This window comes from Brachionichthys hirsutus, chromosome 15 (assembly GCF_040956055.1).
Source record: "Brachionichthys hirsutus isolate HB-005 chromosome 15, CSIRO-AGI_Bhir_v1, whole genome shotgun sequence".
Classification (NCBI taxonomy): domain Eukaryota; kingdom Metazoa; phylum Chordata; class Actinopteri; order Lophiiformes; family Brachionichthyidae; genus Brachionichthys; species Brachionichthys hirsutus.
The window spans coordinates 2,921,636-2,945,460 of NC_090911.1; the positions used below are offsets into that span (position 1 = coordinate 2,921,636).

Genomic DNA, 23,825 nt, shown 5'->3' on the forward strand with positions numbered 1-23,825 from the left:
CCAGACAAAAATCATTGGAGGAGAGTTGAAACCATTCCAGATATACTTTTGTTAATATACAAAAATATTTTGATGATTTTATTGAAGGAAGGAGTTTGGACATAGTAGGGTATTACTCTACTTGCTCAGCGATATATTAGATTGATGATTGGTGGATTTTGTTACCCCAAACGTTACCTGTTCTCCACTGGTTTCAGTGAACTGACTGCCGGCTGTATTGCCACATATAGAGAACAATGGTTTCAAGCTTCATCCGTCAGTCCGTCAGCAAGAAAGTGAATACATTATTGGCCCACTGACGTCCGAGTGCAGTAAAGGTATTATCTTCTCCCTTCCTTCATCTTTATTAAATATTACATTATTTAAATATTCTGGTGTGTATTTTTTACAGGAGTACACCGCCTCTAGTTTCAAATTATGTCACCATCTGAAGCTGTAGAACTCCCGAAGTAGTTAGGGGTCCTTCACTTCACCCGGTCCTCTCTAGCTTTTCCCATCATCATCCCAACATTCAAAGTCCCTGCTCTCAGTCCTAAACTCTTCCATTCCCTCTTCTCTCGCTGTTGCTGCACCTGTCTTCCTCCTCTTCTTCATCTCTGTCTTTGACCCACAGTAATTACCAGCAGCGTTCAGTGGGTTAACATTGCTGCATGCCATTTAACTGGGCCTCGACAAATCCGGTATGAGTTTTCTTATTTGCAGGTTCAAATCTGTGTCAAATTTTTACGCCAGATGCCGGTCCTGACTCAAACCTCTGCTTTTATCCGGGCTTGGGACCAGCTCAAGGGAGAAGCTGACCGTGCTACGCATTAAAGCCACATTTTTTACAATTGCTAAATAATTGCATTAAAATGTTATCTACTGAACCCTTGGGTCTAAATGAAAAATGTGGCCATATGGAAAATATAGTATGAAAAACCCTTCCGAATAAATAAATAAAATATTCAGAATTTTGATAATTTAGTTAAGATATTAACCTGGAGATATCTACTCACCTGTGCCTATAACACAAAGCTGGTGTGCATTGTCTGCTCCCATAGTGATTAACATTCATATTGGCCCCCCTCAGTGGGGGTCAGGCCTGTCACAGGTGAGCATGACATTTGGTTCAGAGGAATATTAATGTCAAGCATGTGTAACACAGGGTCTGCCTGGCAAATAGATAGCTGGGTAAATGCAGTTGATCACAAAAGTGATGAAGATGAAAATATGTAAATAATTACATTCCCTAGGCGACCCTAGATGAGGCCTTTATTCATGTGTTTAATGCTTTGATTCTATATGGATGGAAAACAGAGAAAGCTGTAACATTAATAACAAATTTTATTTTATTTTTTAGTGTTTGTTTGACTGAATGGTGTTAGTTATATCCACTGCCCTGCCTTAAAATCTATAATGGATTGATGTTTGAAACTCATAAATGAGAACAACTGAAGATCAAATACGAGCAGAATAAAAATAAAAAAACCACATTCCTCTTAGACTGATTTTAAAACTAATTTATATAATTTGATAATCGTTGATCATTTCTCGGCTTTAATAGTTTTGATGCTACAGTTGATGTTTAGTTGATTATAAACACACAATTCACCGAAGAAATGCAGTTGTTGTCAGATTTTAGGTCCATGCAAACTTGTAGAAAAATCCATATTGACATGACCTTGGGCCAACCAGCGTAGTAGTGAACCTGGTTGAGGCTGTATGCTGCAATTATAGAGTTAAAAAATTTAAAATATATGATGAAATCCATCAGTCTAACATCACATGTTGGAGTTCTTTATTCTGCTACAGACTTTTGACAAACAACATGGACTCTCCGGCCACATGGACCTTTCTTATACAATGATCCTTGAAACATATGACTGATATGCTCTGGAGGAGATTTTGGCAGTGCGATAATGGCTGTGTAGATGGTGGTGTGTAAACCTCGATAGATGGAGGAGTGAATGCATCATCTCCTCTAACAAAGTGAAACCTTTCAGACCTGCTCGGAAAAAGGCAAGAACAACACACTCGGGTCTCCAGGAGAGCTGCGCAGACCTTGAAATGCCTGGTTGGCAGGACAATCTGTCCTGCTGGTTGGAAGGCAAGGGCAGTGGAAAAAAAAAAAATCCCTCAAAGATAAAATCCAAAGTGATAAACAATGCAAAACGGAAAATAAAAATACTGCACATTTCCAGTGTAAAGACAACAAGTCACCCCTATTTGAAACCATTAATTTTTTTTAAAGGCTTACAAAAATGATCATAAAAATCAAAGTGTCACAATATATTTCAGTATGATGTATTGCACCCTCCTGTACTGATGCATGATCATTTTGAAAGTTTCCTGCCAGTAGCAAGAGTGATGGTCCCACTGGAAGAGATGGAATTAAGACGTTTGATTTCTTTATTTTATGGTACTTGACTGCTCTTAATTTTTTATCAAACAACTGTATTGTATTTCGATAATCTTGGCATTTATATGACTCCACAATACATTTATTCTAAGTTTAATGCATTTTATTACTGTGGTAAATTTTATTAGACTGACCACAGCCTCTGTATAGATGTTGGTGCAACGGAGAATGACTTCCACTGCTCTACCTATATCATGAAAGGTATCACCTCATTTGTTTCTCTCGCATCAATCCATTGCTGACGCCCAAGGATGGATTTAACATCACACCTATAGCAATATATTTTTTTATAGATATGTATTTGTGCAGAACAGATGTCGTGTTTGCATAATTCCACCGCTCCTTGTTTTGTGGATGGAATAAGGTAATCATTGACTACAAGTAAATCTGTCTACCTATTAAATAGTAAAGGTATGCATTTGCATAATGGAACAACCTTTGTAAACATCTTAGATTGGAATGTCACACTGAACATGGCATGCAAATCTTTTCTTGCTCAATATTAGCCAAACATACTGTATACAGTGCATCCCGGAAAATTCCTTTTTTCATGCTCTAATAGTCATATGATCGATCACCAACAGCAATGTATGGGACAGGATTCACCCATTCACACACAATCATTATGATGGTCCTACACTCAGCAGTAGTGACCATTCACAGATAACAATGGGCCTGCCTGAATAATGGCATGGACAAGAATCAGAAATGCTTACTGTCCAAACCGCATCATCTGAGATGACTTAACAGGATATTCATTTAGTCTTCTACAAGAAGCTCTAGCTGGCCTAATTTGAATCTTTTATGGTTGGTTCATATGGAAACTGAGCCATGGTGCAGATTACTGATTAGTTTTAACAATAGCCACATTTTATTGCACAAAATATTGAATCAATATTGAATCTAATCAGGCCTATATATATTTAAATATATATTTATTTATTTTTCACAAACCTAGAAGGTTTAGCCTTGGTGTCATTTTTTAAGATTATTTGGACTTTATTATGCCACCTGTCATAGGAGGTTTCAGTGTAGATCCATGCTCATGAGTTTATTTTTTCTTTCTTTCTTTGACTTTCTAAAATGTTGGAAAACATTAACAATAACTTGACTTTTAAGGTTTATGTAAGGTTTATGTGTATAAGTACACAGACCTGAAATGTTTTGATCAGAATGTTTTTATTCATACAGCCAGACATCCGAGTACCACACTCTTTTATGAAGTAAAAAGGATTCAGAAATAGAATAACCACATTTCAATTTCAATGTCATTGATAAAACAACAAATCATAACCAAATATCAACATCAATTAAGGTTTATTCTTGTCAAACTAGCTAATTTCCATTTAACGATATTAAGCGAACAGCATGGTTATTGAAAATCACCTTCGATTTTCTTGATTGACAGCGATTGCAAGGGCAAGGAGTCATTGCGGTCTGTTAGACTTGGCTTCAATTTCTGCTCCAGAACGGATGGAAAAGAATTGGGCATGATGGGTCCAATGTTGAAGGAATCGGTTAATGGGAGAGATAATGGGGGTTTTCTTTTATGATTGAATATGACTGGAGTGCATGCATGCCACTATACATACCCGGCATAAAACCTAAACCCCTCCGATTGTTTGATAGTGGACATGCAGACATGGAGTCCCACATTTCACACCACATCACGTATACAGAACCTGAATGTTTCGCATATAGAGCCTGTCTGATTTATCCATACTGTCTGCAGTGGCTGTGCAATGTCTGTGACAACAACCGTGTGAGGGCAGTTTTCTGGGTATTAAGGTAACCCTGCCCTTTTGTAACTCTGCACGTAAAATCACAATGCATGCTATAGAAATTGCCTGGATGGGACGGTGCTTCTTCATTTTCACTCTGACACCTCATCTTTGTTGCAGCTTTCAAAGCTTCAGAGCCAGCAAATAGACCGAGAATCATCTTTATTTGTATTAGAGTCATGTCCAAAATAGACATTCTCTTTTTTCTGAATCTCTATAGAACCTTCCTACTGAAACTTTTATGTATTCTTGTGGCACTGTAACAGATTCCCCAACAAAGAAGAACGAATGAATAGAAAAACCCTACTGTGGGCCTGTGCAGAGCTTCAATCAAAACCCTGGAAGCTAGTTGACATGCAGGGTGTGGAGGTGCCTGAAAAGTTATTGAACTTCTTTAATTTATTTTTTCTACCAGCTGCCTTTTGTGTTACCAGGCCAAACTTCCTTTTTTCACCCTTCCGCTGTCCAGAGCCTGAGTTTGAAAGGCTCACCGTCCCTAGATTAGGTTCTGCTGGTGGTTTGATCAATGAACCAGAACCGGCTCATGGGCCGAGCAGCACAACAGGGTTGCAGCTACATCCCACCAAGTGGCTGGCTGGTGATAAATTCATTGATGTGCTTCCTGTGTGTCTAAGATAAGCCCCCAGCACAACGGTAGTTTACTGGAAGCAGCTTTAACAGCACCAACAGTAGTGTAAGCTCGTTGCATCTGGTTGGACCACATAATTCTGATACAGTGTCATTCCCACCTTTCAGGGTCGGAGCTAATTTAGACAAACATGTCTGTTGCATTTGAAAAAGCTGTATTTGGATTTTCAGCGAGGCTGGGGGGAGAGCATTTCACTACACGCTAAAACCCCTGAAGGACAGATTCCAAGAGTTTGAGAGACATTCAGTGGAGGCAAACTGTAAAATGATCCTGAAGTTCCGTGAAAGTTCTCTTAAGGTTTGAGAAAATCAACTTCACAATGTAATGGGTTTTTTTTGCATTTGATGTCCGACTGGGATCGGCTCCACCAAACCCGTGACCCGCAAAGCGGAAATAACGGCTCTCATCGACAATATGGATGGTGGGTGGATGTTTTCCAAGCATCTTAGGTAACATTCTAACAGTGCTGTGCTAACTGTCTGAACTCCCACTTTACCGAGTTGTTCTGTTAGAAGACATTAAAGGATGTGTAACAGGATTCTCACTTTGGCAAAGTAAACTTTCCCAGAATGAGTCAAACAGAAAAAGTGCAAGCTCCTGCTTGCAGTGCTGTTTTGTTGGCATTAAAATGCAAGGCCTTGTGTTGGATGCGTTCCGCTCCACATTCGGCTTACATTTTTTTGTGATCCATACCAGATTGAGGTCTTGTCTGAAGCCAGCCTTCCAGAGAATGACTGTGCCTAACCACAGCGAGGGGCTCAACTGACACCACAGCCTTGGATTCCACAAATTGCTATGTTTTTCTTGTATTTTTTATTTTACTGAAGTGAAACACAGAGTGGAGAATATGTTCAATTCATCAGTTGTTATTCCGGTGGGTAGAGTCTTTTGTTAACTCGTCATGGGTCAGATGTTCATCTTCCATGTATTGACTATTATGTATTTTATATTGCATTGCCTTACATTTAATTAAAAAAAGAATCATACCAGTTAAAATTATTGGCTATTATTTTTAGTAATTCAATCTCTAATACTAAGAGTTCAAACTGTCTATGGGCAGTTTAGTCATATTTGCCTAATCTTGCCTGTTTTTGCTGGTGGGAGGAAGCCAGAGAACCCGGAGAGAACCCACGCAGCCACGGGGAGAACATGCAAATGATTGTCTGGCTGTGTGTGTACCCCACCACTGGGATAGGCTCCATCATGACCAGCGACCCGGTAATGGCGGATCAGAATATGAATGAATGAATGAAAACTGTTTTGAGGATTTAATCCATGGTGTAGTCCTAATGACTGAAAGACTTGTCTGAAGAGTATGGATTTGAGACTTGTGAGATTTGTGCCTTGTCTGTCTGTGCTGTACTGTGTGCTGAAGGGGCACAAGTCGGCCATGCTATCAGGGGAAACAGCTTGCGACACTGGCACCAACGGGGCTCTTTAACAGCTGCTACAGATAATTATTTAACTTTTTGTTCATTCATTTACACCAACGTGCACTCAGACAAACATTTCTTAAACATTTGCAGCAAAAACATTTCATGAAGAGCAGGTTTTGGAACACCACATTTATTCCCTCAAAGTAAATCCTGGAAAGTGGCATCATTTCACAGCAACCACAAATGGCTGCATTTGTAACATTATAATTTTGACTGTCCTCAAAGGAGAGCCGAGGCATCCTGTGGTTTGCCGCATAATTTATACTGTCGCACGATTGACCAAAAACTTGAGGGCCACTTAAAAGTGAGTGCAATGTGCTTAAAAGCACTGAAGTACATGTCCACTTAAGTTTCACAAACATTTGGGACTAGTCTGCTTACAGCAAAGTTTGTGTAGGGCCTAGTGAGCGAGCAAGGAGTGTTGTCTGATCCAAAGTCTGCCACTGTAACTTGAGTCTACGTTTGTCATCAAGCTCGAGCTGGTGCAAGTATAATGCTAATGCCTGTTTCTAAGCCTCTAGGTGGAGACCATCTCACTACACCTTTGGATGGATGGATGATTGATGGATACATGCATGTATGCAAACATACATCACACACACAGCTACACATACATACAGCTATTCTTTTTTTTGTGCTGAGGCCTGAACTTCAGACTAAATACTACACGGCACAACATTCTGAGAAACAACTGGTTATTGAGGGGTTGCTGAGGAACTTGTGTTACTTGGCAAGTGTGCTAAATTGCATTTGAGCATGGCAAGCAGTCCCTATGGAACATTATGCTCAAGCATTCAAGGTGACTTCAAGTTGGGGGGAGGGGTTGGAGTCACTTTAACTTTTTTCTCTCCGCCATTACAATTTTCTTCCCATTTGGGACTATCGGGCAGTTGTAGCTCAGCCTGATGGAAAATGGAGCGCTAAATTGTTAGGGTAAGCCATTGGAAAATGGATTATACCTTTTAACGAGTCAAATGATTTGAAGTGCAGGGATACAAAGCCAAATACTCTTTGCTGTAGCTTAATTTAATTGTTGTATGTGAGATCTGAAGGTGTCTCTGTCGACTAGAGAAAGGATTGCATTTTCAAACAAGCTTCCAGCAATCCTACATTTGTTACTCAAGACGCATGCATGATGGAGATATGGAATCACATTGAAGAGGGATTTTAGTGAAACAGGGATTAAGATCTTGACTACCATCAAAACATATTTCTTCAACTCTTTCACAGGGAGATTAAAATGCTCTCCATACCAATTGCTCTGCAGAAGAACAAATGGTTTAACCAATGAGACGTAGCGGGAATCGTAATTGCTATTCGTCTCAGGATGGCAAATGCCTTTTGTGTTTGCTTGGTTCATTACACCGTGCATGCCGTCAGCGAGGGCTGATGTGCATGTTGAATTAAGCCAACACTGAGAGGACTGTGTTATGGGATCGCTGCAGTTCTGTTTGAATGACTGCTTTGTTAATCTCATTCTACAGGGAGCAAGATGTGAAATTGTGCTACAGGTTGATACAGTGATTCTTTGTTCATAGCTGAAGGGACATGTTTTCCAATCACCACTGAAGATGTTTTTTTGTTATTGGAAGTCTCATTTTTGAATCCATAAAGTAAAACAATTGTTGTTGTGAACGTTGAATACTGTGCATGAGAGTGTGTTTTCTTTTGTCTTGGTGACTTTAAAGGTTGCCTTGGTTACAGTAAAACAAGCAAATAGAATTAGTACAGTAAAAATGTAACTAAATGTAATGTCATTTAATATAAAATAAATGTAACTACTCCTTAACATGCTGTTAAATAACTATTTGTTTTTTTATTTAACTATTTAGCCACCACAGTAATTACAATAAAATATTCAGTTTTGATATCACTTTTTTAAAAGGTTGTAACTTAAAAATTGTTAGAGATAAAGCCATACTGTAAATGAGAAAAATCACAAGTGTGAACCAAAGTTTGTGATGGGAATAAATTAACACAATTAATAATGTGGAAAAGTTCCATTCAAATGCAATCATCACAGAGAAACAAAGATAATCGATACAAAATCAAAGCAAAACCAAAAAGCTACCACCGTGTCTTGTCATGGACATGCGCAAACCAAACAAACCAACCAAAGTGGGCAAGATAAAGAACATTCCCCGAGTCAATGCCGCGGAAAAGACGTCACTTTCAGGATCAGCACTGGACAGCTCCATATATAGCCGGCTACCTATGGAGCTGCCCAGTGCTGATCCTGAGCACCATATGTAGCCGGAATCAACTTTTCAGCACATGCTGGAAAAAATATAAAAGTTCAAATAACTTTCAATAGTCACCACCAGCAGATTACTAATTTCCTGACTGCAGCAGGTTGCTACTGTTATTGCCATGTTGCTGATTTTTTCAGTTTGATCAGTTCACTACTTAAGTTACAAACATTGCATATTCAATTGTATAGTTATATATGGATATATGGATAGATTATTGCTGTTATTATAACATAAATCATTTCAATTGAAAACCACACTACTACTCCATCGATCAATAATCACATTTATTTAAGTATATAATATTAAATAATAAGTTATGGCATTTACTTTGTTCAAAACTATTTTGTCACAGTTGAGAGGGGCAGAACTGCAGAACAACCAACAAATGTGGGCTGTTAAGAACATGTGTGACAGATGCAGCATTTTACAAAAACAAATGTCTGCACACAGCTCTCGCGGGCCACAAAAAATGACTTGGGGGGGGGGGGGGCTTGAGTTTGACACATGTGCATTACACCTTTCATTGAACCGCTTAGCAACCCACCAAATACCTTTTTAAAACATCTAATCTTGGCAGCAATGCCTTCCATCCGCACTGCCTTCCTTTTTGTCATTAGATTTGTCTGTGTGATCACATTCACAGAAACTGCTGGGTGTGGATCTTCACGAGTGGAATTTGTAATCACAGCCAAGTGGTCACTTCAAGTATTTCAAAGAGGCTCCCGATAGAACATCCTGTGATCTCAGCTCACCTTGAAGTAGACCAATCAGCACGTTGTCCAGACTACATGTCCCATACAAAAATCATCCAAGAGCTATTCAAATGTTCATTAATTACCTTTTGTGCTGTGTTAGGTAGCTCATTAAGAAAAGGACTGACATTGATTGATTGTATGGTAATTTGTATGCATGCATAAAATTGTGAAGAACAAACATGTTACAGTAAATCTGGGAATATTTCCAGAGAACTTTGTCACTTTCTTACCTGTTTGTCCATGAATTCTACAGCAGCTTGTTTCTGTTGAAACCTTTTTGTTTTCAACGTCTCCATTTCGGACACTTTTTCCCAGTGATACCCAAATAGCAATAAAAAGGATGCAGCAGTTAAACCATATCTGAGTTGAATTGATGAGTATTTTTTCATTTTCTTTTTTTTACTCATTCTTGCTTTGGGCTTCTTTGGCCACTCACAAATGTGCTTATGTTTGAGTCGCAGGATCATAATCGCCCCAGGAATCATTTCTTCCAGCCGAGTAAATTGCTGCACAAGCTTTAGGTGGTTGTGGTGATAGAAACATTTTTGGTTTCTTGAATTCTTGACACATTTTGGCTGCAGCAGCTTAAAAACACTTGAGCAGCTCACAGCTATGAGGTGAGTGGGTGGGTGAATGGAGCAGCAGTGGAGGGATTGTACCCCGTTTGAGTTTGGATTAGACATTTAATCAATTACATACCTATTTGATTTATCCATTCCTCTTCATCCCATGCAGTTTTTCCTCCATTCTTCATTGATATCCCATTACAGCAGAAATAATTTTAATGCCCCCTCTACCCTGCTTTGGTGTCATCCCCTCTGCTCTTGCTGCCGCCATAAGCAATGACTTTGTAAATTGAGAGTGGGAACCTACCCTTCTGTTAAATCCCAGTACAAGCTCCCCAGCCACATGATCGGTTCCTCCGTCCTCTCTGGGCAAAAGTGTCAGAAACCACTGTTTAGATCAGAACGTTGTGTCTTGCCAATACTCCTTAAAGTGTGCCAGTCTCCTTACTTACTGAATATGTCTGTCACTATCTGTACATTAAGCCCTAAAACTCATTCCATTTATTGCATTTATCAATGGAGTTATTGATCTGAAAGTGGGTCTAGAGCTGAAGAGAGAGTGCCATAATAAGGTCTAATGCAGCACTTATCCCTCAACAGGAAGCTACTGATTTAAAATGAGGAACAGAAGCAACACTTTTATATCAGCCAGGTTTAAACAATCAAGCTTTCTTTGATAAAATGTTGGGTTTTTGATGCAAAAATGAGGTGAACATATTTATTTCACATTTCCTTCACATTTAAGTCAAAAGTAAGACTGATTGAATCCGCCATTGGATTCCAAGCACAGGTGTTGATAATGGTGGAATTTGTGACAACTCGGTGGTGATGGAGAGGCAGATGTATTCATATCAGTAGCATGAAAGTTCTGGGGAGAATCATCTTTATAAAGGTCTGCAGCAACGTGATTGACAATGAAAGTGTTTCCATGTGCAACGTGAAAACACGTCTTTCAAGCATCAAATGATAATGGTTGGAGGAACATTGAAGTCACAAATTCCCATATCTGTCGATTGCAGGCTCCAATAAACTGTTTAATCAGACCATACTGATCTGCCACTCAGGTTTGACTTATATTGTTGATTTCTCCATCCCGTACGGCACCAGACACGGATGCCATTTTCATATTCTTCTTTAGTTCAACGGTTGTTCTTGCTACTCTCCTTTTCTTTTCCAAACTCATACCCTGTTTTGAATAATGTCAAAAAATAAAGGCTGAGATGTGCTGATGTAAGAATATGTACTATATTGTGGCCTCTGGATTCTGAAGTGTTTCAAGGCATCATTGTCATGATCTCTTCAATAGGAAGTCAACAGTGATATTTCAAATAACCTATCATACATATACATAATATTGATGTACATTGACCAGCTCACAATAGAGATCATCACATATGCATTGTAGATATTGAACATTTTATTATATGACGGTTTTCTTCTGTCGAGACCGAGGCACTGCGTTTACTGTGCGAAGTGGATACTTCACAGCCCCCTCAGTAATCAGCCACACTTTGACATAGTTAGAGGACAGGCTTGAAGGACATCCTCCTCGTGCTCACTTGGAATAATGATCTGGAAATCAGTTCTCCGGCTGCCCTCCTCGCTCCTCGCTCAGCCACTCTCAAAGCCACAATGTCGTGTTCACTTAAACAGTCCTTTGTTGCTGCTGGGTTAGGGAATTCAGAATCAACAGCTCCAAAGTGATTTCTGCTTATCGCCATGCCCTCTGATGACCATGCAATGTGACGATTGTTATCGTCATCCCCATGGAACAGAGTTTGGAGCGAGAGAGAGAGAACACATGATTTGTGGCATTACAACATCTGGGAGGGAGAAAGAAACAACGTTTTTACGTTTAACTTTATGGGATTTACTGAATTTTATACTGGAGAAACATTTGCATATTATCAATTTATATTCTTATATATTTAATATTGTGATTGTTTGTCTCTGTGTGGCTTGCCCATAGCCAGCTGGATAGACTCCAGTAGCATCCGTGACCCATAGTAAAGATTGTCTCAATCTACAAGACAGTGGATGGACATTTAATGTTAATATTATTTTTGAAATCATAATAAAGAATATACCCTGATTAAAAACTCTGGAATATCCAGAGAAACAAATACTCATTTTTGAAATGGGATTATGCTTAATTTTTTAAAATAGGAGCCAATTTAAAAGTGAACATTCAAGGTTCTTTTTTCAGAAGTAATAAAAACTTATTAACTTTGCATATTCAACTTTGCATTGAGTATGTGTTTAGGAGAACACAAAATATACTTCTATTGCCTTTCTTTATGCATACACACAAATGATTGCTTAAAGTAATAAAATATTTAACATTTTCCTTGTTATTTTTATTATATAATTTTTTTTAAGTACATTTTTCTTTCAAGATGATGAAAGTGTTGCAAATTCAGAAGAAGGTGGTTTTTAAATTGGGAAATATTTAACAAAGCTGGGGGCAATACAAACACTGAAAACTGTCATCAGAATGGCAGACCCTTCCATCACTTCCATCACTTAAATACACTCTCATATACAATGAGTTCATGCAGCTGAGGCCAGTTCACCATGCGGTTGACAGGCGGGTAAGGACACAATACTGAACCGCTTCTTTTGATACGCAATCAACAACAGAAGAACTGCCATGAATGCAGTCACCCTGTCCGTAGCAGTGACCCACTAAAGTGGAATGGTTACATCAACTCCACAAAGACGTTTGCGTTTTATGCTCCAGCCGAGGGGGTCATTCATAACAGGGTCCAATCTGTCCACAAATCCTCAAAAACCTCTGGACAGATGTCTGTAAAAAATCACACAAGCGTCACCTGAACCTGAAGGTGTGCAGCTCTTAAATGCTTTTTTTCCAGTTTGTTTATTACTTTTGTAGCAACCTACTTTCCCCCATTATGATATCCACTCTTTAATAGGAGCACTTTCACTGCCAACAAATAAAGTTTTGTTAACTTTGCTCAAACTAAAACCAGTCAGGTATGTAAAATTCAAATTTCATACAACTATATATAAAACCCCAGGAACAGGCTTTACGTTGTCAGCAAAACTGATTTAAAAAGTGCGGTAGAAACATTATTGAGTTGCAGCTAGACCAGCAGTGATGCCATGAGTTTGCCGTCTATTCTTGTCACCTCTATTTTTTGGGATGCAAGCAGAAAACTCAGATATATCCGGTGAACAAACATAATCCAAACTTTATGCATGGATAGATATCACAATTACTGATCAGTTATAGACAAACAACAAAGGACCTTGGTGTCACTGCTAACAGTACGTTGCAATCCAAAAACCTCCAGAGGACATGCATGAATCTATTTCAGGTCTTATACAGAATTCCACTCCTATAAATGTAATGATTTTTTTCCCGCCGCTGACTCTTCCCTGGAACAGGACAAAATGTTCCTGGTGGGTGTTAACATTTGAGTTATATTGCTGAAACTTCCAAAAAATGTGCCTCTTGTCCACAAAAATGTACCAAGCAGACTGTTTTAAAGCAATTTGTCGAGTTATGCCATGTTCTATGATGACGAGTGGCACAAACATTCCTTTAAAATTATTTTGTCTCCAATGATGCTTTTCTGCTAATATGATTTTTGCTTGGATAAGATGGATGTCCTTGTGACATGGAGAAAAACAGATTTAAATACAAAAGCAACACATAATCCTTGGTAATCCGTGACCATCCAACGAGGTTTGACGGTAGATTGGCGACTGGAGACGTGTGCAGTGGAATTCTCTGTGGCGCTACTGCCCATTTATTTATGTATGGATTAAAGATCAGACTTATAGAATGCTTAAGATAGATGAATGCGCGGTCAGTTGATTTCTAAAGAAAACTCTTAAATAAAGTGCTTCAGTGAACCTGCATTCAGAAGAGCTCTAATGTGGTGTAATCAGATTACTCGGATCATTTTTAATGCTTGTAGGTGCTTACTTTCTGTTTTCTCTGTCCCACAGCCAAGACTTTTAAATCTCTGTATGGGCAGGAGGAGCATCAGTTATTGTCTGGTGGTCGAACCTCCTTACACTCTGACAATTACACTCACACACATGCATGAATGCGTGTGTGCGAGCGTGGGTGCGCACACACGCACACACTGAAAGATAAAGAAAGAGACACCTTAGCCCAGTAAAAGCATTACCCGGTAAGTTATTAAAGTATGTTGCTTTGTAAACAGGTTAATATCCATACAAGGGTTGTGGTTATTATCCAGAGTGGAAGTGTCTCCTTTGCCAGTAATCAGTGTGATAGAGTATCTAACAAAGTAGAAAGTATCACATAGCAGCAAGTCAAGAGATTGCAAGACCTTCAGGTTTTTTTCATGTGAATAATCCGTACACAAAATATTAATGCTGCTGTTACCATGAAGAGTTTAAGCCAGGTAAGCGATTAGATAGATAATTCATGCATAATTTGCCATTTGCATGTGACTCATTAGTTTAGCTGCTTCACTCTGTAAGGCTGCATTTGCTCGCACAGGCTTTTAACAAAAACAAAATAGAAATAATTTTAAATCAGCCCAATATGTTCTATAAGCATGCTAGAATGTATTTAAAAAAATAGTTTTTCAGTCATAATAATGGCCATTGGTGATTCCAATGATCACAAGCAAGTTTAAATTTCATATTGTGGGTAAAAATGCATCAAGATTTATTGCAATCATTTGTTAATATGTAGAGACAACCTAGTGTGTTTCTACTCAACGCAACAGAATAATCTGAGGAGAAACACTAAAGCAATGTCTATAGAAATGCACTAAATACGTTGTAGGAATTGAGTATTATCTCAGTATCTCTGCATGTTCTTTTCAAGATATCATTTATTCTCATACACTAAAAAGTAATTAAAGCCAAATTTGTGAGCGCAAGGTCCAGAAATAGATAAAGCACAGCTTTTGATTAGATTACATCACATTTTGAATCTACACGCTCAGATAAGATGTGTGTGATGACAAATTACAAGAAGCCATCACAAATGCATTTGATCTTAAATAGATTTAGATCTTTGAAAGACGCATTCTGCATGCCAACTGCACAAGCAGCATCATTACGAACTGCAATAAAACTCAACCTCAGACCATTATTGAAATCCAACATATCACTCTCTGCATGGGTAATGTGTGACTGATAGTAACTTTACTTTATTAGTGTTCATTTTGCTGTAATGTGAAAATCATACGTCAGATGATGATCTCAGCGTGCTACATTAATTAGTTAAATCTCAAAGTAAAAGAAGCAGACCTTTTATCTTAAATAATTTATGTTCTTATGTTAGGTCATGGAGTACGAACGGATGAATCAGAACAAATAAAATACTAACGAAGCCTACTACTAAATCAGAAGAGACACATGATGCAAGTGCAAAAGTGGTATACAGTAAACCGATATATGGTCCACGTGTTTTGCGTACTGAGTAAAAGTATGCGATCAGTGGTAAAATCTTGCTACCAAGTACATCTAAGGCAGTAATCACTGGAGCATGCACTGTAAAACCGTGCACTGTACATTTTCACCTGCACAGTACTTTTTTACAGTTTCTCACTGTCTTTCAGAATTAAAATACATTAATACAAATAAATAAACACTCCTTTATGGTTTTCAAGTAAATTACCATAAATGTATAGCACGTGATCAGTGATAATTAAGTTACCGTAATGCTGATACTAAAATGGTAAATGGATCCCTCGCTACATTCTTGTAATTACTGTAGTTCTGGCATCCCTTGTATGTACATATGTCATTCATCTGAGTTTGCAGAATGTCCCTGTCTTATATACTGTTAATACAGCAGAATACTGTTAATTAATCATCTATTATCTTAACATTTCTGCACAAAATGAGGTTTTGTGGCGTGACAGCAGATGTCTTTGATCGTTCATGCCTTCCCCTGGCTTTCCAGTCCTGTTTGTTTCTGTTCTAATTCTCATCTCGCAAGCTTTAAGTTGCTGCTTGAGTGACTCAGTTCTGGCCTTTTTTTCCTTTTGATCGGATTTCGACTTCATTATTATTTACAGACTGTGATTTCTCACCACAATCACTGCTGCACTAACCAGTAAATTACATGAACTTTGATCAATTATGGACAATTCACTAATGACTTGTGCACCTTCAGTGCAGCTCTGCTGTCCTGTTCTGGACACTGCTGTATTTGCTCAGCTTCTGCTTTTAAGCTCTTTGTGACGCATGCCTTTTTAACGCCGCCCAGGCGAGGCGGAGGTTATGTAATTGTGTCTGTCTGTCCATGTTTTAGCAAGATAACTCAAAAGTTCTGGACGGATCTGCAAGACATTTTCCGGAAATGTTGGGAATGTTACCAGGAACAGATGATTACATTTTGGTGGCGATCCAGAAGAGATCCTAGATTCTGGATCGTTTTGACATTTTCGTTAACATATTGATGGAGCTCAATAGAGCTTCAAAATGTGTTCCTCAATATATCGGTTGATTATTATTATGTTTATGGATTGTGACACAGTCATGTGGGGTGGGGATCTCCATCTTAACACCAAATTTCATCTGGATTTGATCCAGAATGGAGTCAGTAAAACATTTAATTTTAACATTGAAAATCCCATTTATAGATTCAAAAATCAGTAAAATATACACATCAACTCTGATTCACTTTTACTTTTCATGGTTGGTGTACCAAGATACCAAGAACAATCTAGAACCTTTTGATGATGATGCAGTCTATATTTTACAATATAAAGACTGCAATCATCTGATGGTCAACTACGTATGATAGGAATAATATGACTTCCTGTCATTGGAGAACCTGATCAGTCCAAAGATATATTCATTTTTTGTTTAATATGTGACCTTCTCTGATTTTTGCCCTACATTACCAAGTCACCAGTGCTGGGTCTTCCTCTAAATTTTGCACACTTCATCATTTGTTCTTGTTAGCTGTGTTGATTTTTTCAAGGAAACACAATTTCCTGGCAAGAGACGGATGATTTGCTGTCAAGTAATCTTTGAGTCTGGTATGTAATGAGATCACACAACAAATATGGACTTTTTTCTCTGCCGACATTAGACATTACACCTGTCGGTGCAGCTGCCTCGTTTGGAGAAACTTGGTCTGGTGCTCCGTGACTATTTAAAGTTGGACGCCAGGCTGAAGTTGCTCTCTTGCTTTATGCCACCGTCGCCACCCTGCTGCCGAGTTGTTCCTTGAATATAGGTGTTATTATTTGTCAGCAGCTCCAGTTTTTGTCATGGCTGTTGACGGAATTGGGAATGATCCCGGAGTTCCTTGCACCCGAAGTGAGAATCATCACACCCCGGGGCCAATATGCTGGCGGAAACACGAACACTGAGTCATACTTTAACATTGTGACACAGAGAAAATGTTGTGCAATTTTTATAATGAAGTTTTTTATTATGTATTATTATTTAAATTGGTTCATTGGATTGTCTCCGTCTCTGTTTAAGAATAAAACCTCACTCGGGGAGGAATTTAATAGCTTTGAAAAACCTTGTATCATAAATCAGGGAGTAAAAAAAATCTCTGTATTTGACATAAGTCTCTATAGTAGTAGACACTGCACCGTGAGTAATATCAGCAAATCTTAATTAGACTTGATGTGAAGGTTAAAAAAAGGTTATATCTAGGTTAAATTAGGTGTAAAATCTGTTTTATTGAAATTAATTGTTATAACATATACATTTAGAATTGTTACAAATTTGAAAAACATATTTTTTTATAAAGTGTAAAATTGTTTTGATAAATTATTATTATTATTATTATCCTTTTTCACCATCTTCAGCATATCCGGTAGTCTACGTACAACGTTTGACCTCCAAATACTGTAAAGATTTCTTAGGGGATAATCCTACACATTTTGTGAATCCACAACATTTGTTGAGAAAAAAAAAGAAAATACAAAGAAGTAAGCCTGCTAAAGCGGCTTGTTTGCAGTGTGTGATTTGGGATTCACTCTGACTTGCTTGCTCTTTCTCTATTGTCCTTCTCAATTTGTCTTCAAGTCAGCAACTCTTAACTTTGCATGATTTATGAGCCTGATGCATCTTTGCTATTCTTCACACTTGCATAACACAAAACCATCCATTAAGCTCTATCATGCATTTATAATGTTTCCCATTTAAGCACTCTGGGACTTGGACCACATAACTAATACTTCAAACAGCGAGGAGTGAACTATATTGTCTAAGGAGCTGAGGTATAAAACGGTGTTTCCCTGGCTCCAATGCTTCAGTAAGAATCACTGTTTAATCATCATGAACTTCGCAGGCTATTTTTTATTTTATTGTATTCTTCCTAAGTTTAAATACACCTTAAGGGGTTTTGGGCTTAGGCAATAGTCATAGAAGGTAGTCGCTTCCAATGACATGCAACCTACCAGTCTATTGTTTTTGATTTACATAACAGGAAGCTCACACAAATAGAAAGGCTTTGACTTAAATACTATGCACTGACAGAGGGCACACAATGTCACACTTAATCTTTTAATCACAAAATATGAAGCCTGACATTTAAGAAAGAAAGCATTAACAAAAAATAAACCTTTATTACCTCCACCAAGGAGGTTCTGGTTCTGCCTGCATTTTTCTCAAAAATGTACAGACAGATTTTGATAAATGTATTCACCGGTGTCTGTCTGTCTGTCTGTCTGTCCATCCGTTAGCAATCCGGATACCCTTTTGGATACAAAAATCACAATCAAAAAGCGGTCTGATACGAACTATCATGCAAAATGTCTTCTGGATCTGATCCAGAATGAGGTCAGGAACAAATATTACATTTTAACATTTAAAAACCATTTATGGATTAAAAAATCAGTAATAAAATACACATCAACTCTGATTCACTTTTACTTTTCATGGTTGGTGTATAAAGATACCAAAAACAATCTAGAACCTTTTGGTGCTGATCCAGATCACCATGTGGACAGTCGAGATCCAGTTAGGAGGGGAGTGAGCTGCTTGGTGGAGGTTTGCACCCTCCGAATGCTTTTCTCATTAATGAAATACTAGACACAATAACAAAATTCTATTCGGCAATGCCCTGGAGGAAAACTGGCCCCTCTCCACCCACCAGCCCACGCTATTTGGTTTGGGCTGGGACTTTAACTGATGACCCTCCAGTTCCCAACCCAAGTCTCAACCCACCGAGCCACTGCCGTCCACTTCTAGCATGCTAATTTGTTAATTAGCAGTTAAAAAAAAGCACATCTTAATACCAGGCATTGCTGAAGGGTGAAGGGTGATAAACCAAACACCACAGCAGATATATGATCTAAAGCTAAAGTGGCTAAAATGCTATCCTGGTTGGCCATCAACTCGGCTGTATGCCTTCACAATGGAAAGTTTAATCTTCATTACTGAAGGTAACCTCAAAGTATCATGAGCAAAGCTTTCCAAAGTCGAGGTTGTGGTTGTTGCTATAAATTGTCTGTCATAATAAATTAATTTTTTGTGTCTTGTAGAGATCTCTGGGAATTCAGAGGATATCCCTCTGGTGCGCTGGAGGCAGCAGTGGCTGGAGAACGGCACACTGCTCTTCCATATTCACCACCAGGATGGCGGCCTGAACGTTCAAGAACCAACTGAAGATCCAGCCAAAGATTCTGCTAAAGAGGAGCTCCGCATCCTGCACATCTCTGTCATGGTAAAACTGAGGCAGCTAAAATGGAAAGAGTTTTATCACAATATAATTTATTTTGCTTGATTCAAAAGAACGTTTAGTCTAATTATAGTATGATATAATTATGTCTGTCTGATTTTATGCATGTTTAGAATTTACCTGTCTGAAGCCTTCTGATTGCCTTCAGATTTAGTTTCAGATTCAAATTGCCTTCAGATGCCATTTGCAACAGGCTCAATATTCATAAAAATAAGATAAATTGGAAACTGTGCATAAGCTGCAACGTGGATATACCAGCAAGTAATGTTGATGCATTGCATAAGTAATGTCACTGACAGAACGACAACGGCACCAACAAAGACGACTGTGCCTGGTCGAAAGCAGCACATTTCATTTCAATCATAATTCCTCCTGAAAACAAGCCACAGAAAAGATTCTCAGCGTGCTAGTATTACAAGCAGAGTCCAGATGATGGATGCTCAGTAAGCTCTGCACACCGGACATGTCTTATCATAGCAGTGTAACAACTCTGCACAAGCACTACAGGCTATGGACAATAACATGTTTAAAATGGTTTGTTACTACTGTAACAGTTACAACTAACTAGCCAGTTAGTTCGGACGTATCAAAGAGGCAGGTATCCCTGTGATTAAACACGAACAAAATGAAAAATATGCATCTCTTCGCAGCATATCTTTATTAAAGGCCACACTTCAGTTGAATGTAGATTTCTGCATGCCTGCACTGCATCAAAGCTTATCTGCTATGTTGGCAGACTAGGAAATGAATCTTTAGATCTCCCAGCTACCTCCTCTTGCCTGAGGAAATGTATATTTATTAGATCTTAGATATACCACACCTCCTCCCAGTGCCCTTTCCCCACCCAAAGACATTACAATCATACTTTGATGGATGATATGTATTTTCAGATATTGAAAGCATATTATGGCTGCATACACAAATGATTAGTCAGCTGTAGAATGCTTTTTCTCTTTTCTACTTCTGAAGGTAGGAAGAGAGCTACAGATGACCTCTGAATGCCATAGAGCTTGAGATCGTGAAACAAATTGCTGACCTTGAAGCTTGTTTTACATGTTAGTAACCATGAAGCAGATGTTCTATGAGCTCAGCCTCGAGTGATTACAGCATTCTTATGAGACAATGAAAGAGCGAGTGCAATGGTTTTGCCTGTTACGCTTTTAATTTTCCTCTAATCTCAAATGTTTTGCTCATCACTTTATCTGCATTTCAACCTCAGGTCGGTGTCTTTGTGCTCCCTGCTCTGCTAATTTGTCATCCTGAAAGAGCTGGGGCAATAGTGCTGCCACAAGGGTGTCTTGTCATGAAGGTGCTGGTAGAGAAGGATGAGCAATGTGACAACAGATGGAATAGGTGATGTCGCTGTGCGACCAAGGCTTCAGCTTGCCACCCGACTGGAGGCCTTGACCTCTATATCCAAAGCCCATGTTACTGGTTCTATTCCTCGTGGATGCCAAAAGGGTCCTGTGAAGGTTGAATTATGGGCTTTTTAGCTCAAGTACACGTACCGTGGAGTGCCTTTCTGTTCTGTGAGTGTGGAGAGACCAGAGGACATCTGAATTCCACACAGATAGATTTCTGGTAGATCTGTGGAAAAGGATAACATTGTGAAATTCTTAATTTAGATCAAAATATATGGCATGCCAAGTGGTTTCTACATGCAGGGCAAAATGCAATTTTATTTTTATATTTTTGCAGTCTAATTTTACAGCCTGTTGACAGAAAAGCTGTGTTTTTCATGGTTTTTAAAACTGCTCACTCAGTATCCTCTCCACACCAATGAAAACAGCCAGATGTGGATGCCCTTAGTTTTTTTTTTGCAGTATTAAAATAGTGTAAATAACCCTTTTGCTTTAATGGAAATGTAACAGGCAGCAGAGAGGAGTTAAAATTGACAACGATTCTAGTTTAGTAAAAGTGATGATGTCACAGCTGCCATTCTATTCTGCAGGTATCCTCTTTGAATTGGACTTCATAATTTTGGTTTGATCTCTTTATTCTATCTGTAAATTGGCTGAAGACATGCCTCAGAAAGGCTTGGAGAGATTACCAAAATATTTTATTGCAAGGCCAACTTCTGATTCAGTTTGGCCAACATTTCTCTGTATGTTCTCAGACATCCAGGTCAAGGTCAACTTGCTTAAGCAAGTCACACTGACTCTTTTTTGCTCTTCTTGATTTCAGTAAGAGGGTTTGATTAAATCTGACATGGCATAACATGATACTTTATTATCTAAATTCTATTGTATTTACTAGAATATTCAAATTAATGTATGCCAAAATTCACATTGCTCTTTAGAGTTAAACTGAAATCTCCTATTTCCATCGACGATCTCAAGGATTGTGTTTGACACTGCCTTTGGCTAGAGTGGAGCAGCCGGAAAGCAGAAAGACTAATCTGCCACCATGCCCTCCAGGAGACTGTTTAAACCCAATGGAAGAGAAAACATGCCAGAGTTATTATGGGTCTGAAGCTAATCAAGTTCAATGAAGTGCATCAATGTGGCCTTGGGGCCAAGAAAGCATTTTGTCTCCTCCTATTTTTATTGTTTTTCTTTCTTGACTTCCAAATGCTCTACCAAAAGTAGGAATTTGAACCATTTTTGGGGGGTGTTTTTAAAGTGTGCTGTTCTGATTTTGGATATTACCTCAGATGACCAGTGGAGGATATTGTGGTCACCTTGTTAGGCAATGATATTGTCCTCCACTGGTCGTACTTGATCATTCATAGATGACCAACCTTGTTTATTTCTACACTAAAACCAGAAGAGGCATTGCAGTTTAGACACGTCCCCGACCTTAGCTTGAAATGTGGATAGTAACACAGTGAATCCCAACTTCACGGCCAAGTAGACACGAGGCATCCCATATCTGACACTGCATCATATATTAAGTGTGGCCTGATTGTTGACTTTCTTCATCACTTGTTTACTTTTACATCACACAATTCTGTTTTTAATGCCCATGTTTTTCATTTGCTTCAGTTTTGCCACATCTCCTTAATGGATCCATCCAAATATGCAGTTATAGAGTAAACGAAATCGAGCAAAGTCAAGACATCATACGATATAATGATACGGTAGGATTTTCAAAGACAGATTTGAGAGTTACTGTTTTTTTTCTTGCATGTGAATACTTTTTCATAAAGTGCTATTTTAAAACTTTATTTTGAGAGTCATGCCAAAAGTGGATCTAAACTACAAAATGACAGCGAGCTTCCTTGATTGTAATGTGAAAACAGTTCCAACCATCAGAGTACCATCGGTACTCTGCCAATAACTGTTGGTAGCTATGTGGTAGCATTTTCAATCTGACCCCAGGTAGAGTCACACATTCTAACTGTAATATATATCAGTGACCTTTAAAAACTGTTTAACATAGATTTGCATTCATGTAACCGCCAATATTGGACGAGATGGGCAGTTTGACGCAGCTTAGCTCATGGGACATTGGAATTCATGTGGTGACCCTCCTAAACCCTGTGTTGATAGCATTGATCGTATAAACCTTAAATCAATGTGGCCCTGGCCACTTGTAAAACAGTATCCTCAGCTGAATCCCACCCTCTAGATCTCCTCTCTCAACATCACAGCTACGCATGTTTTTGTAAAGCCTGCCGAGCGAGACGAACCAATCCATAGTTTCCCCATGGGCTGTGAGGAGGAGCACAAAGTCCATATGCCTGCCTGTATGTTGAGGAGCTGAATCTCTGATGCAGACAGCAGTGCCTTGCGGGTTAGATTTCAACCAAAACGAAACATTTTTTGCAGAAAATGACATTTTGCAAATACATTTTCTCCCTAATATATATAACATAACATTGTTTTGCTTTGTTTCTTTTGCAGCTTCCAATTTACCAATTAATGAAGCATTAACCTGTGAATTAAGTGAAGTGTGTGCAGAGTACTTTTAGATTGGCTACTCCTGCATCCTTCGTTTCATAGGTATTTCAGCTGACTAGCGAACTAAAGCACATCGTTGGTCTTGCTGCACTCTTTTATTTATCTTCATGTATACTACTACTACTACTACTACTGTACTTTCAGCCTGTCCCGTGAGGGGTCGCCACAGCAAATCAATGTTCTTCACTACACCCTGTCCTTTGCATTGTCCTGCTCAACCCCAGCCACTCTCATGTCCTCATGTCACTCTCCTACATGTCCCTCTGATCACACTAGCTGTTGTATTCCAGTCTTCAGGAAGCCTCTCTTGCACACCCAAAGCCTGCCTCACCTCTTCCCTGAAAGCCACACAACACTCTTCGTTCTTTAGCCTCCACCACTTTATCTTCTGCTCTGCCTTAGTCCTCTTCATCTTCTTCACC

The 23,825-nt window shown here is 38.7% G+C and overlaps 1 protein-coding gene across 1 annotated transcript in view; it reads left to right on the plus strand.

The window, feature by feature from the left end:
* astn1 (astrotactin 1) overlaps positions 1–23,825 on the plus strand; it is a 212,818-nt gene that overhangs the window by 21,507 nt on the left and 167,486 nt on the right. The window contains exon 2 of the mRNA XM_068748822.1: positions 19,305–19,486. Within this exon, the coding sequence (XP_068604923.1) occupies positions 19,305–19,486 (182 nt within the window). The remainder of the gene's footprint in view (positions 1–19,304; positions 19,487–23,825) is intronic.